The sequence below is a fragment of the Salmo salar genome, chromosome 12, assembly GCF_965601325.2.
Source record: "Salmo salar chromosome 12, fSalSal1, whole genome shotgun sequence".
Taxonomy (NCBI): domain Eukaryota; kingdom Metazoa; phylum Chordata; class Actinopteri; order Salmoniformes; family Salmonidae; genus Salmo; species Salmo salar.
The window spans coordinates 45676963-45694393 of NC_138302.1; the positions used below are offsets into that span (position 1 = coordinate 45676963).

Consider the following 17431-nt stretch of genomic DNA (forward strand, 5'->3'; position numbering starts at 1 on the left):
CTGTCTAATATGCATACTGTAAATATGATATATACTTCTGACAATGGACAAATTAGATCTTAGCACTTAAGATAAACACATACACTGAACAAAAATACAAAAGCAACATGCAACAATTTCTAAGATTTTACAGAGTTACAGTTCATATAAAAAAATCGGTCAATTTAAATGAATTCATTAAGCCCTAATCTATGGATTTCACATGACTAGGAATAGAGATATGCATCTGTTGGTCACAGAGACATAAAAAAAATAGGGGTGTGGATCACCAGCCAGTATCTGGTGTGACCACAATTTGCCTCATACAGCGCGACACAGGTTGTTGATTGTGGCCTGTGCAATGTTGTCTCACTCCTCTTCAATGGCTGTGTGAAGTTGCTGGATATTGGCGGCAACTGGACCACGCTGTCATGCACGTCGATCCAGAGCATCCAAAACATGCTCTGGTGAGGATGCAGGCCATGGAAGAACTGGGACATTTTCAACTTCCCGGAATTTTGTACAGATCCTTGCGACATGCGTTATCATGCTGAAACATGAGATGATGGTGGCAGATGAATGGCACGACAATGGGCCTCAGGATCTCGTCACGGTATCTCTCTGCATTCAAATTGCCATTGATAAATACAATTGTTTTTGTTGTCCATAGCTTAAATGCCTGCCCATACCATAACTCCACTACCACCATGGGGCACTGTGTTCACAATGTTGACATCAGCAGGTGAGCATTTTCCCACTGAAGTCGGTTACGACGACAAACTGCAGTCAGTTCAAGATCCTGGTGAGGACGACGAGCACCAAGATGAGTTTCCCTGAGACGGTTTTTGATAGTTTGTGCAGAAATTATTTGGTTGTGCAATCCCACAGTTTCATCAGCTGTCCAGGTGGCTGGTCTCAGACGATCCTGCAGTTGAAGAAGCTGGGCTGGCATGGTTACACATGGTCTGCAGTTTGCGAGGCCGGTTGGACGTTCTGCCAAAATCTCTAAAACAACGTTGGTAGAGAAATTAACATTAAATTCTCTGGCAAAAGCTCTGGTGGACATTCCTGCAGTCAGCATGCCAATTGCACGCTCCCTCAAAACTTGAGACAAAACGTGTGGCATTGTGTTGTGTCACAAAAACTGCACATTTTAGAATGGCCTGTGAATATGATCATGGTGTTTAATCAACTTCTCGATATGCCTCACCAGTCAGGTGGATGGATTATCTTGGCAAAGGAGAAATGCTCACTAACAGTATAGCTAGAGGACTTCAGCTTATACAGGCTTCATAAAGTCTTCATAATAATAAGAAGAAGAAGAAGAACTACATAAATGTGTTACAAAGCATCTGTAACGGTAGGTCATGCTTTATAAGGGGTTCATAAATCTGGAATAACTGTGTGACATAATCACCAATGTCAAATGTGACATAATCCACTGTGTCGAATGTGAAATAAACATGTGCTTTATAAAGGGTGACATGTTGTGCTGAAGGATGGAACACGCTCTAAAGTGAAGTCATGTTAGTCACATTACACCTAATCTCATTCCAAGACACTTCTGCCCAAATGCACGGAAGGTCTGGTGGACCAACACATAAAACTTGGCCTTCATTAGTTATGGTTAGGTTTAAAATCGAAATGGTGAAGTGTGATTCATCACTCCAGAGAAGGCATTTCCACTGCTCCAGAGTCCAATGGCAGCGAGCTTTAAACCACTCCAGCCGACACTTGGCATTGCACATGGTAATCTTAGGCTTGTGTACAGCTGCTCTGCTATGGAAACCCATTTCATGAAGCTCCCAACGAACAGTTATTATGATGACGTTGCTTCCAGAGGCAATTTGGAACTTGGTAGTGAGTGTTGCAACCGAGGAGAGACAATTTTTACATGCTGCTCACTTCAGCACTCTGCGGTCTTGTTCTGTGAGCTTGTGTGGCCTACCACTTCGTGGCTGAGCTGTTGTTGCTCCTAGACGTTTACACTTCACAATAACAGCACTAGCAGTTGACCGGGGCAGCTCTAGTCGGGAAAGGTGGCATCCTATGACGGTGCCACGTTGAAAGTCACATAACTCTTCAGTAAGGCCATTCTACTGCCAATGTTTGTCTATGGAGATTGCATGGCTGTGTGCTCGATTTTATACACCTGTCAGCAGCGGATGTGGCTGAAATAGCCGAGTCCACAAATTTTAAGGGGTGTCCACATACTTTTGTGTATATATAGTGTACTTTACTCAGTAAGGTCTCTCCCGTTGAATTCTATGATCACTCCTACTAAGGCCAAGTTTGAATGGTTGATACATATGTGCTGTGTGCGCAATAGCCTGGTGACGACGTTAGACCAAGAAACACTTATCTTGATAAGGAAATTGAAAGGGGCTTTCTTCTGGAAGTAAGTTACATGTTCCTCAGTACACAAACACACACACAACAATATAATGAGCCATACCGTGCAGTGAAGGGCCTAGGCAGGTCTTTGACACAACAATATACAGTGGGGAAAAAAAGTATTTAGTCACCCACCAATTGTGCAAGTTCTCCCACTTAAAAAGATGAGAGAGGCCTGTAATTTTCATCATAGGTACACGTCAACTATGACAGACAAAATGAGAAAGAAAATTCCAGAAAATCACATTGTAGGATTTTTTATGAATTTATTTGCAAATTATGGTGGAAAATAAGTATTTGGTCACCTACAAACAAGCAAGATTTCTGGCTCTCACAGACCTGTAACTTCTTCTTTAAGAGGCTCCTCTGTCCTCCACTCGTTACCTGTAATGGCACCTGTTTGAACTTGTTATCAGTATAAAAGACACCTGTCCACAACCTCAAACAGTCACACTCCAAACTCCACTATGGCCAAGACCAAAGAGCTGTCAAAGGACACCAGAAACAAAATTGTAGACCTGCACCAGGCTGGGAAGACTGAATCTGCAATAAGTAAGCAGCTTGGTTTGAAGAAATCAACTGTGGGAGCAATTATTAGGAAATGGAAGACATACAAGACCACTGATAATCTCCCTCGATCTGGGGCTCCACGCAAGATCTCACCCCGTGGGGTCAAAATGATCACAAGAACGGTGAGCAAAAATCCCAGAACCACACGGGGGGACCTAGTGAATGACCTGCAGAGAGCTGGGACCAAAGTAACAAAGCCTACCATCAGTAACACACTACGCCGCCAGGGACTCAAATCCTGCAGTGCCAGACGTGTCCCCCTGCTTAAGCCAGTACATGTCCAGGCCCGTCTGAAGTTTGCTAGAGAGCATTTGGATGATCCAGAAGAGGATTGGGAGAATGTCATATGGTCAGATGAAACCAAAATAGAACTTTTTGGTAAATACTCAACTCGTCGTGTTTGGAGGACAAAGAATGCTGAGTTGCATCCAAAGAACACCATACCTACTGTGACGCATGGGGGTGGAAACATCATGCTTTGGGGCTGTTTTTCTGCAAAGGGACCAGGACGACTGATCCGTGTAAAGGAAAGAATGAATGGGGCCATGTATCGTGAGATTTTGAGTGAAAACCTCCTTCCATCAGCAAGGGCATTGAAGATGAAACTTGGCTGGGTCTTTCAGCATGACAATGATCCCAAACACACCGCCCGGGCAACGAAGGAGTGGCTTCGTAAGAAGCATTTCAAGGTCCTGGAGTGGCCTAGCCAGTTTCCAGATCTCAACCCCATAGAAAATCTTTGGAGGGAGTTGAAAGTCCGTGTTGCCCAGCGACAGCCCCAAAACATCACTGCTCTAGAGGAGATCTGCATGGAGGAATGGGCCAAAATACCAGCAACAGTGTGTGAAAACCTTGTGAAGACTTACAGAAAACATTTGACCTGTGTCATTGCCAACAAAGGGTATATAACAAAGTATTGAGATAAACTTTTGTTATTGACCAAATACTTATTTTCCACCATAATTTGCACATAAATTCATTAAAAATCCTACAATGTGATTTTCTGGAAAAAAAATTCTCATTTTGTCTGTCATAGTTGACGTGTACCTATGATGAAAATTACAGGCCTCTCTCATCTTTTTAAGTGGGAGAACTTGCACAATTGGTGGCTGACTAAATACTTTTTTCCCCCACTGTAACAAGCCATACCGTGCGGTGCTAAGCCCAGTCAGGTCTTTGACACAACAATATAACAAGCCATACCATGTGGTGCTAGGCCCAGTCAGGTCTTTGACACGTTCACCTTCTCCCCCGCTGAAATATCAGCCACAAAATGGTGGCACCATTGTAACAGGTTGTAGTTGAGCCCTGGTCTCCAGCATGGGAACAGAAGAGGAATACGAATACTTTGTTTGAAGTGAGACACCTTCAGTCATTCATAACACATCCATAAAGACTTTGGTCATTCATAACACATCCATAAAGACTCTATATTGCATTACATTGTAATTACTTTAAAGTCAGACCCCTTTGGTCATTTATAACACATACATAAATGCCTTGTATCATATGATGCTGTACTTATTATGAAGTCAGACACTTCATTCATTACACATACAGTACCAGTCAAAAGTTTGGACACACCTACTTATTCAAGGGTTTTTCATTATTTTTACTATTGTTCTATATTGTAGAATAATAGTGACAACAAAACTATGAAATAACACATATGGAATCATGTAGTAAAAAAAAAAAAGTTGCCACTCTTTGCACACTCTTGGCAGTCTCTCAACCAGCTTCACCTTGAAATCTTTTCCAACAGTCTTGAAGGAGTTCCCACATATGTTGAGCACTTGTTGGCTGCTTTTCCTTCACTCTGCGGTCCAACTCATCCCAAACCATCTCAATTGGGTTGAGGTCGGTTGATTGTGGAGGCCAGGTCATCTAATGCAGCACTCCATCACTTTCCTTTTTGGTAAAATAGGCCTTATACAGCCTGGAGGTGTGTTGGGTCATTGTCCTGTTGAAAAACAAATGATAGTCCCACTGAACTCAAACCAGATGGAATGCTGTGGTAGCCATGCTGGTTAAGTGTGCCTTGAATTCTAAATAAATCACAGACAGTGTCACCAGCAAAGCACCGTCACACCTCCTCCTCCATGCTTCATGGTGGGAACCACACATGCGGAGAACCAAAAAAATGAAAATACTCAAATCTCAGATTTGGACAGATTTCCATTTCATGTCCATTGCTGGTGTTTCTTGGCCTAAGCAAGTCTCCTCTTCTTATTGCTGTCCTTTAGTAGTGGTTTCTTTTCAGCAATTCGACCATGAAGGGCTGATTCACAGAGTCTCTTCTGAACAGTTGATGTTGAGATGTGTCTGTTACTTGAACTCTGTGAAACATTTATTTCAGCTGAAATTTCTGAGGCTGGTAACTCTAATGAACTTATCCTCTGCAGCAGAGGTAACTCTGGGTCTTCCTTTCCTGTGGCGGTCCTCATGAGAGCCAATTTCATCATAGCGCTTGACGGTTTTTGCGACTGCAATTGAAGAAACTTTCAAAGTTCTTGTTCATGTCTTAAAGTAATGATGGAGTGTCATTTCTCTTTGCTTATTTGAGCTGTTCTTGCCATAATATGGACTTGGTCTTTTACCAAATAGGGCTAACTTCTGTATACCACCCCTACCTTGTCACAACACAACTGATTGACTCAATCGCATTACGAAGGAAAGAAATTCCACAAATTATCTTATACAAGACTCACCTGTTAATTGAAATGCATTCCAGGTGACGCTGGTACCTCATGAAGCTGGTTGAGAGAATGCCAAGAGTGTGCAAAGCTGTCAAGGCAAAGGGTGGCTACTTTGAAAATTCTCAAAGAAAAAATATATTTTGATTTGTTAAATACTTTTTTGTTTACTACATGATTCCATATGTGTTATTTCGTTTTGATGTCTTCACTATTATTCTACAATGTAGAAAATAGTACAAATAAAGAAAAACCCTGGAATGAGTAGGTGTGTGTAACGGTTGTCGTCGGGAATGGAGGACCAAAACGCAGCAGGAATGTGGATGCTCATCTTGTATTTATTTTCAATAAAGGTGAACACCAAAACAACAAAAGAAGAACTCACGAACAACAAAACAGTCTTGTCAGGCTCACACACGCAAAACAAGAAACAATCTCCCACAAACACTAAACCAAACACATACCCATATATAGGACTCTCAATCAGAGGCAACGAGAAAACACCTGCCTCCAATTGAGAGTCCAACCCCAATAAACTAGACAAAAGACTAGAGACCACATAGACCACATAGAACATTACCCAAAAACACGGAAATAATAAATCAAACGCCCTACTAAATAAACCACCACCCCAAACCACATAAAACAAATACCCTCTGCCACGTCCTGACCAAACTACAATAACAAATAACCCTTATACTGGTCAGGACGTGACAGGGTGTCCAAAAATTTAGACTGGTACTGTACATAAAGGCTTAATGATGGTGACACAAATCTATTAACAGTTAGGGAAATATCACTAACAGCTAAATCAAATAAACATTTCAACCATACATTTCCTTTTATTTTTAAATGTTTAAACAATACACATACATTAAGTTTTAAAAGTCCAGCAATGCAATTACATTGAACATTACACCGGGCTGTGAACATTGTAGCTTGTTCTTGAGCTAGTGGACGATTGGTTCTTGCCTCTCTGCCTGCTGGAGGTACTGTATGTTGGTTCCACCTTAAAGTAACAACAAAGAAATTTAGCAGGTCTGTTAGGAAATGCCTTTGTTACACCATCTGGATAAGGGCATTTCTGTGCTTTGGGGAGATGGGAAACTCCATTTGATTCATATTATTATATTCCTCTTTAATTTACAAATCTGATAACATGACTATGAGATGTGGCTGAATCTAGGGGGATTTTGTGTTTAGCTGAGACTGCTATCTAGCAAAATGTTCTTTAGCTAGCTAGCTAGCAATTGCTGTGAAGTCACTGAAATTATTTAAAATAACGATTGAGGTAGCTATGTAATCGAACTCAACACTTAACTATTACAAACTAATTTAAATTTCAATGAATAAAGGTTAACTTACTTTTTTTTTGCTGTCAAGTGGCACCACAGGTGGGCAGTTGATTTGCAAACTCATCACATGTGCACTTACTGCTCTACAGAAACACATCTAACCAAACAACAGTGAAGGGCATGCACACTGAATTAAAAGGCAACTACACTCAAAAAAGTTTGTTATATTTTTCCCAGACCTCAAACGTTGTCCCCTGATGTGGTTTAAGCATTGTTCTGAACACAGAATATCAAAGTGTGTGGAAACCAGCATTTTTTAAATCCATTTTTTAAATCCAAAACCTGGAAAAACTCAACCGAGAAAATGGAATTTGGGAAAACATCTTAACGTATTTTATAAGGTCCTACCTATGTTTTTTATCTGTGCATGATTGCACTTTAGAGTGTGTGTCATCCTGCAGCACAGCATTTTGTGGAAAGTTGAGGTCTGGTCCAATATTGGCTATGCAATGAAGAGGGAAAAAGGTTAAGCCATCCTAGAAATGTTTTACAGTAATATAATGTAATATATACAATTTAGCAGACGCTTTTATCCACAGCGACTTACAGTCATGCATACAAACATGTTTGCGTATGGGGTGGTCCCGGGAATATAAACCACTATCCTGGCATTGCAATGCTCTGCCAAGATGCATGACAAGTTTATAAATGCTTTGTGAAGCCTCACTTTAATGATTTCTTAAGCAGTGCTTATGCCACCCTTTATAAAACACAGATTTATGTCATATTTGACATAGTGGGTTTTTTCACATTTGACATCGGTGGTAACAATGGTGCCAGAGAAGAAGGCTGATGTTTACGTGTCCCCAACGATTGTGTTTTTTTGTTCATTTATTTGCATTGTTTGTAACTTATTTTTTTACTTATTTTGTACATAATGTTGCCGCTACCGTCTCTTGTGACCGAAAATAAATTCTGGACATCAGGACTGCGATTACTCACTACGGACTGGCAGAATCCTTTTTTTCCTTTAACGAGTCTGACAAGCCCGACGGCGAATGATATACTGCTTTCTCGGGAACAGGCCCAGATCCCTGTGATTTGCGTGAAGAGGAGGCAGAGAAAAAGGGGCCAGAGGGCAGGCTGCCTTCTGAGAATTCGTAGGCGAACGAATAAACCCCCACTTCCTTCCATTCTGCTCGCAAACGAGCAATCTTTGGAGAATAAAATCGATGACCTATGCGGAAGATTAACCTGTTAGGGCTAGGGGGCAGTATTGACACGGCCGGATAAAAAACGTACCCGATTTAATCTGGTTACTACTCCTGCCCAGTAACTAGAATATGCATATAATTATTGGCTTTGGATAGAAAACACTCCAAAGTTTCTAAAACTGTTTGAATGGTGTCTGTGAGTATAACAGAACTCATATGGCAGGTCAAAACCTGAGAGATTCCTTTACAGGAAGTGGCCTGTCTGACCATTTATTGTCTTTCTTTGACATCTCATTCCATTACAAAGGATCTCTGCGGTAACGTGACACTTCCCACGGCTCCAATAGGCTCTCAGAGCCCGGGAAAAACCTGAATGTCGTCATTCCAGCACCAGGCTGAAACACATTATCGCCTTTCTCAAGTGGCCGATCAAGGGACTGTGGCTTAGGCGAGTGCACTGGCCGCCCCCGTCTTTGTGTTTTTTCCTCTGTTTACCGAAAAGGAGATTCCCGGTCGGAATATTATCGCTTTTTTACGAGACAACTTGCATAAAAATTGATTTTAAACAGCGGTTGACATGCTTCGAAGTACGGTAATGGAATATTTAGAATTTTTTTGTCACGAATTGCACCATGCGCGCGACCCTGATTTACACTTGGGATAGTGTCTTGAACGCACGAACAAAACGCCGCTATTTGGATATAACGATGGATTATTTGGGACCAAACCAACATTTGTTATTGAAGTAGAAGTCCTGGGAGTGCATTCTGACGAAGACAACAAAGGTAATAACATTTTTGTTATAGTAAATCTGATTTTGGTGAAGGCTAAACTTGCCGGGTGTCTAAATAGCTAGCCCGTGATGGCTGGGCTATCTACTGAGAATATTGCAAAATGTGCTTTCACCGAAAAGCTATTTTAAAATCGGACATATCGAGTGCATAGAGGAGTTCTGTATCTATAATTCTTAAAAGAATTGTTATGCTTTTTGTGAACGTTTATCGTGAGTAATTTAGTAAATTGTTAGTAAATTCCCCGGAAGTTTGCGGGGGGTATGCTAGTTCTGAACGTCACATGCTAATGTAAAAAGCTGGTTTTTGATATAAATATGAACTTGACTGAACAAAACATGCATGTATTGTATAACATAATGTCCTAGGGTTGTCATCTGATGAAGATCATCAAAGGTTAGTGCTGCATTTAGCTGTGGTTTGGGTTTATGTGACATTATATGCTAGCTTGAAAAATGGGTGTCTGATTATTTCTGGCTGGGTACTCTGCTGACATAATCTAATGTTTTGCTTTCGTTGTAAAGCCTTTTTGAAATCGGACAGTGTGGTTAGATTAACGAGAGTCTTGTCTTTAAATAGCTGTAAAATAGTCATATGTTTGAGAAATTGAAGTAATAGGATTTTTAAGGTATTTGAAAATCGCGCCACTGGATTACACTGGCTGTTACGTAGGTGGGACGATTACGTCCCGCCTAGCCCATAGAGGTTAACCCACTGTTCCTAGGCCGTCATTGAAATTAAGAATTTGTTCTTAACTGACTTGCCTAGTTAAATAAAGGTGAAATATTTTTTTTAAATAAAAACAAAAGGGAAGCACCGCCGAGAGCTGCCTAGTGACACGAGCCTACCAGACGAGCTAAGCTACTTCTGTGCTCGCTTCGAGGCAAATAACACTGAAACATGCATGAGAGCACCAGCTGTTCCGGTAGACTGTGTGATCACGCTCTCCGCAACCGATGTAAGACCTTTAAACAGGTCAATATTCACAAGGCCGCAGGGCCAGACGGATTACCAGGACGTGTAGAGTCATGGCCAAAAGTTTTGAGAATGACACAAATATAAATTTTCATAAGGTCTGCTGCCTCAGTTTGTATGATGGCAATTTGCATATACTTCAGAATGTTATGAAGAGTGATCAGATGAATTGAAATTAATTGGAAAGTCCCTCTTTGCCATGCAAATGAACTGAATCCCCCCCAAAAAACATTTCCACTGCATTTCAGCCCTGCCACAAAAGGACCAGCTGACATCATGTCCGTGATTCTCTCATTAACACAGGTGTGAGTGTTGCCGAGGACAAGGCTGGAGATCACTCTGTCATGCTGATTGAGTTCAAATAAAAGACTGGAAGCTTCAAAAGGAGGGGGGTGCTTGGAATCATTGTTCTTTCTCTGTCAACCATGGTTACCTGCAAGGAAACACGTGCAATCATCATTGCTTTGCACAAAAAAGCTTCACAGGCAAGGATATTGCTGCCAGTAAGAGTGCACCTAAATCAACCATTTATCGGATCATCAAGAACTTCAAGGAGAGCGGTTCAATTATTGTGAAGAAGGCTTCAGGGTGCCCAAGAAAGTCCAGCAAGTGCCAGGACCGTCTCCTAAAGTTGATTCAGCTGCGGGATCGGGGCACCACCAGTACAGAGCTTGCTCAGGAATGGCAGCAGGCAGGTGTGAGTGCATCTGCACGCACAGTGAGGCAAAGACTTTTGGAGGATGGCCTGGTGTCAAGAAGGGCAGCAAAGAAGCCACTTCTCTCCAGGAAAAACATCAGGGACAGACTGATATTCTTCAAAAGGTACAGTCATTTTCTCTGATGAATCCTCTTTCCGATTGTTTGGGGCATCCGGGAAAAAGCTTGTCCGGAGAAGACAAGGTGAGCGCTACCATCAGTCCTGTATCAAGCCAACAGTAAAGCATCCTGAGACCATTCATGTGTGGGGTTGCTTCTCAGCCAAGGGAGTTGGGTCACTCACAATTTTGCCTAAGAACACAGCCATGAATAAAGAATGTTACCAACACATCCTCTGAGAGCAACTTCTCCCAACCATCCATGAACAGTTTGGTGACGAACAATGCCTTTTCCAGCATGATGGAGCACCTTGCCATACGGCAAAAGTGATAACTAAGTGGCTCGGGGAACAAAACATTGATATTTTGGGTCCATGGCCAGGAAACTCCCCAGACCTTAATCCCATTGAGAACTTGTGGTCAATCCTCAAGAGGTGGGTGGACAAACAAAAACCCACAAATTCTGACAAACTCCAAGCATTGATTATGCAAGAATGGGCTGCCATCAGTCAGGATGTGGCCCAGAAGTTAATTGACAGCATGCCAGGGCGGATTGCAGAGGTCTTGAAAAAGAAGGGTCAACAGTGCAAATATCGACTCTTTGCATCAACTTCATGTAATTGTCAATAAAAGCCTTTGACACTTATGAAATGCTTGTAATTATACTTCAGTATTCCATAGTAACATCTGACAAAAATATCTAGACACTGAAGCAGCAAACTTTGTGGAAATGAATATTTGTGTCATTCTCAAAACGTTTGTGTACGACTGTACTGCGAGCATGCGCTGACCAACTGTCAAGTGTCTTCACTGACATTTTCACTCTCTCCCTGTCCAAGTGTGTAATACCACATGTTTTAACCCTTGTGTTGTTTTAAGAGTCAAAAATGACCCACCACTATGTTTAACCTCTATGGGCTAGGTGGGACGCTTGCGTCCGACCTACTCAACAGCCAGTGTAATCCCGTGGTGCGATATTCAAATACCTTAGAAATGCTATTACTTACATTTTTCAAACATATGACTATTTTACACCATTTTAAAGACAAGACTCTCGTTAATCTAACCACACTGTCCGATTTCAAAAAGGCTTTACAACGAAAGCAAAACATTAGATTATGTCAGCAGAGTACCCAGCCAGAAATAATCAGACACCCATTTTTCAAGCTAGCATATAATGTCACATAAACCCAAACCACAGCTAAATGCAGCACTAACCTTTGATGATCTTCATCAGATGACAACCCTAGGACATTATGTTATACAATACATGCATGTTTTGTTCAATCAAGTTCATATTTATATCAAAAACCAGCTTTTTACATTAGCATGTGACTAGCATGTGACTAGCATTCCCACCGAACACTGCCGGTGAATTTACTAATTTACTCACGATAAACGTTCACAAAAAGCATAACAATTATTTTAAGAATTGTAGATACAGAACTCCTCTATGCACTCGATATGTCCGATTTTAAAATAGCTTTTCGGTGAAAGCACATTTTGCAATATTCTCAGTAGATAGCCCGGCATCACAGGGCTAGCTATTTAGACACCCAGCAAGTTTAGCACTCACCAAAGTCAGATTTACTATAAGAAAAATGTTATTACCTTTGCTGTCTTCGTCAGAATGCACTCCCAGGACTTCTACTTCAATAACAAATGTTGGTTTGGTCCAAAATAATCCATCGTTATATCCAAATAACGGCGTTTTGTTCGTGCGTTCAAGACACTATCCGAAAGGGTAAATAAGGGTGACGAGCATGGCGCAATTCGTGACAAAAAATGTATAAATATTCCATTACCGTACTTCGAAGCATGTCAACCGCTGTTTAAAATCAATTTTTATGCCATTTTTCTCATAAAAAAACGATAATATTCCGACCGGGATTCTGCGTTTAGGTAAACAGACAAAAGAAAATAAAGCATGGGGTCGACTCGGGCATGCGCCTAAGCCCATAGTAAGTACTCTGATCGGCCACTTGCCAAACGCGATAAAGTGTTTCAGCCAGAGGCTGCCTCGATATCGTTCAGCTTTTTCCCGGGCTCTGAAAGCCTATGGGAGCCGTCGGAAGTGTCACGTTATAGCAAAGATCCTCAGTCTTTGAATAAAAAGAGCCAAGATGAAACACAACTTGTCAGACAGGCCACTTCCTGCATGGAATCTTCTCAGGTTTTGGCCTGCCATATGAGTTCTGTTATACTCACAGACACCATTCAAACAGTTTTCGAAACTTTAGGGTGTTTTCTATCCAAAGCCAATAATTATATGCATATTCTAGTTACTGGGCAGGAGTAGTAACCAGATTAAACCGGGTACGTTTTTTTATCCGGCCATGTCAATACTGCCCCCTAGCCCTAACAGGTTAACAGCAGAGAAAACCCCTAAATTATCTTTGTTCGACTTTAAATTTGATGATTTTTCCTAGAGTGATCACAGCATCAGAAAAAGTGAAACATAGCCTTTGTTCATGTTTCCATGAAAGCTGTACATCACCAGGGTACAAAGATTGTCTTTGGGTCATTTTTGACCCGGCAGTTATAAAATAATTTACACACCACAAAACCATTAGATTATGTGTGCTACTGATTGAACTCAGACAAAACAAAAATTGTCTTGTGCATGTGCCGCATCTCCCCTCCACGACCCCACACATGACTCAAGTTCACAGACAAAATAAACAAAATTTCAGACAAAATAAACAAAATTTCAGACAAAATAAACATTTCTTGAAAGCATTGTTTACTAATGGGGAATGCAGTCAGAGGCTATAAGGTTGCTGCAGATGACAGTCCCCCCAGTTCTCTCTTTGCTGAAGCCATACGTGCACGTTTCAGTGCCCAACAGGTCATAGATCAGATTTGTTCAGATGTCCAGGATGAACAAGAGAACAATGATTTAGAAGAGGAGGAGGTATCTGAAGAAGAAGATGTGGAAGAATACAACCCAGAGCACGATGCATCATCTTCAGATGAAGAAGAAATCCCCCAAGTTGAAAGATAGACATTTGTCAAAGAACAGCAAAATAACATGGTCCTTGTCACCATATGACAACCAGGGCAGGATGACAGCACAGAATGCCATAAAGATGATCCCAGGGCCCACAAGATATGCAGTTTCCCATGCCCAGGACATCGCCTCAACATTCCACATGTTCATCACACCGGCCATCGAAAAAATCATCATGGAGATGACAAATTTGGAGGGTTTCCGTAAATATGGAAACAACGGAAAAGGATGGATGAGATTGACCTACATAGGGCTGCTAATCTTAGCTGGTGTGTATAGGTCCCGAGGTGAGGCTACATGTTGTCTATGGAATTCAGAGAGTGGAAGGGCGATTTTCCGTGTCATGATGCCACTGAAAGTCTTTTACACTTTCTCAAGAATGCTAAGATTTGATAACCGTGAGTGTTAAGACTACACAAGGGTTAAGCAGACCACCATAGTGCCTGTGCCCAAGAACATTAAGGTAACCTGCCTAAATGACTACCGACCCGTAGCACTGACGTCTGCAGCCATGAAAAGCTTTGAAAAGCTGGTCGTGGCTCACATCAACACCATTATCCCAGAAAACCTAGACCCACTCCAATTTGCATACCGCCCTCTCTATTGCACTCCACACTGTCCTTTCCCACCTGGACAAAAGGAACACCTATGTGAGAATGCTATTCATTGACTACAGCTCAGCGTTCAGCACAGTGCCCTCAAAGCTCATCAATAAGCTAAGGACCCTGGGACTAAACACCTCCCTCTGCAGCTGGATCCTGGACTTCCTGACGGGCTTCCCCCAGGTGGTAAGGGTAGGTAACAAGACATCCGCCACGCTGATCCTCAACACGGGGGCCCCTCAGGGCTGGGTGCTCAGCCCCCTCCTGTATTCCCTGTTCACTCATGACTGCATGGTCAGGCACGACTCCAACACCATCATTAAGTTTGCCGATGACACAACAGTGGTAGGCCTGATCACCGACGATGACAAGACAGCCTATAGGGAGAAGGTCAGAGACCTGGCCGTGTGGTGCCAGGACAACAACCTCTCCCTCAACGTGATCAAGACAAAGGAGATGATTGTGGACTACATCAACCCGGGCTGCAGTGGAGCAGGTTGAGAGCTTCAAGTTCCTTGGTGTCCACATCCCCAACAAACTAACATGGTCCAAGCACACCAAGACAATCGTGAAGAGGGCAGAACAAAACCTTTTCCTCCTCAGGAGACTGAAAAGATTTGGCATGGGTCCTCAGATCCTCAAAAGGTTCTACAGCAGCACCATCGAGAGCATCCTGACTGGTTGCGTCACTGTCTGGAATGGCAACTGCTCGGCCTCCGACCACAAGGCACTACAGAGGGTAGTGCGAACGGCCCAGTACATCACTGGGGCCAAGCTTCCTGCCATCCAGGACCTCTATACCAGGCAGTGTCAGGAAGGCCCTAAAAATGGTCAAAGACTCCAGCCACCCTAGTCATAGACTGTTCTCTCTGGTACCGCACGGCAAGCGGTACCGAAGCGCCAAGTCTCAGTCCAAGGGGCTTCTAAACAGCTTCTACCCCCAAGCCATAAGACTCCTGAATATCTAATCAAATGGCTACCCGCTGCTACTCTCTGTTGTTATCATCTATGCATAGTCACTTTAATAACTCTACCGACATGTACATATTACCTCAACAAACTGGATCCTCGGCACATTGACTCTGTACCGGTATCCCCTGTGTATAGTCTCGCTATTGTTATTTTACTGCTGCTCTTTAATTACTTGTTACTTTTATTTCTTATTCTTATCCGTATGTTTTTAAACTGCATTGTTGGTTAGGGACTCGTAAGTTAGCATTTCACTGTAAGGTCTACACCTGTTGTATTCGGCGCATGCGACTAATACAATTTGATTTGATTTGATTATGTTCACACAGTTATCCCACATTTATGAACCCTTTATAGAGCATGACATAGGTTTATAGATGATTTGTGATACATTCATGTAATGTTTATGAAGGATTTATGAAGCCTTTATGAGCTGCATGTTATTTAAAGCAGGACCGCGATAAGTATAATTTTTGTCTTTATCTGTTGTCTAATACTTGTCTTTTTGCCCAGCTAGGGCCATCTACTTTAAGTGCTGCCTGTCTTCCCAGTAGCCTACTTGGTGTGTGAACTGCTGACTGCTCATAACTTGCAGATGATTGTTGACACATCAACAACGATCAAGGGGCAGGGCAATTTGTGTCTTGTTTTAGTAATCAGTGGCTGTATTGGAGGGGGAGTGGTTTCACCCCTTGACTTTTTCCACATTTTGTTAGGTTACAGCCTTATTTGAAAATGTGTTCACATTTTTTCCCCTCATCAATCTACACACAATACCCAATACTGATGAAGCAAAAACTGTTTTTCAGACATTCTCGCTAATTATATCACATTTACTTAAGTATTCAGACACCCCCCCATTTAAAAAAAGATTCCTGAACAAACAATTCACTCTACATTTTGCGTCAATATGTAACGTCAGTATGTAAGGCTATGATTTACTATAGTAACATCTGAGAATGGTTTTTATTTGGTTAAAAGCTCATAAGCAGCTTATAAGTGAGTAATTGGTGCCTTATAGACATACAACATGTTTCCAAATAAACAGAAAATGTATGTAAGCCACATTACTGTCTCTCTGGCTTTTTGCCATAGCTGAAGGCTTTGTTTCTGTTGTGTAGGTTCTTTCTGATGTGCTACATGTTTGTAAACCTGGCCTGTGCCTTGCAAACCCTCCTGAGGACGCCTAACTGGAGGCCACGCTTCAAGTTCTATCACTGGTGAGTCCCACAAAATCCCATCAAAGGAACGCATCCTGAGAGATGATACAAGGACCTTGAATGTGTGTGTGTGTGTGTGTGTGTGTGTGTGTGTGTGTGTGTGCACGCACGTGTCACCTCCAATTCTTGGTGTGTGCCGGCCCTTCGTCCAGCAGCATCAAACTGTATCGGGCGGTGCTGAGAGAAATGTGACTTTTTCTCTCAGTGCTGCCTGATATGCTCTGATGAGGCTGAAGGAGGAGCCAGGGCACACCAAGAATTGGAGTTGAGACGCGCGCACACACATACACACTCATATACATGCGTGCGTGTGTTTTTATACTGTTTAATGTACATGTATGTCTGCATGTGTATGTGTATGTGCATTCTGTACATGTGTGTATCTAATCCTTTCTCTGTTTGTGTCTCTTTACAGGGCCCTGTCCTTCCTGGGCATGAGTCTGTGTCTATCGCTCATGTTCATCTGTTCCTGGTTCTATGCCATTGTTGCCATGGTGATCGCTGGCAGTATCTACAAGTATATTGAGTTCCATGGGTGAGTGTAGTGCGACCCCTGAGACAGATTGGATTTGCTGGCTGTCTGTTTGAGTGTGTTTGTGGTGTCTGTGTATTGGGGGGGGGGGGGGGGGGGGGGGGGGGGTAAAAATCCTATCAACCATCCTTCAGTCAAGCCAGTTAAAGGGGAAATGTTTCGATTGGGGTTTCCATTGTTTGGACAGTTTAGTGTTATGGCTTGCTGTGCTGAGACAATGGCTTGGGTTGCAATTACATGACTTGATGGTAAAGCTGGTTGAGCTTGGCTAACAACGACTTAGCATTCTGTCTGTAGGAAGAGATGCTATAAAGCAGACTTTTGCAGCAAATACTGATTTTTAAACAACTTTTTAAGCTGCGTTTTTTTAAA

General features: G+C 42.2%; 1 protein-coding gene across 4 annotated transcripts in view; it reads left to right on the plus strand.

Annotated features, from left to right (window-relative positions):
- LOC106565077 (solute carrier family 12 member 5) overlaps positions 1–17431 on the plus strand; it is a 341358-nt gene that overhangs the window by 284273 nt on the left and 39654 nt on the right. For all 4 annotated transcript variants that reach the window (XM_014131710.3, XM_014131711.3, XM_014131712.3 and 1 more), the window contains exons 14-15: positions 16429–16527; positions 16943–17062. In XM_014131710.3, the coding sequence (XP_013987185.1) occupies positions 16429–16527; positions 16943–17062 (219 nt within the window). The remainder of the gene's footprint in view (positions 1–16428; positions 16528–16942; positions 17063–17431) is intronic.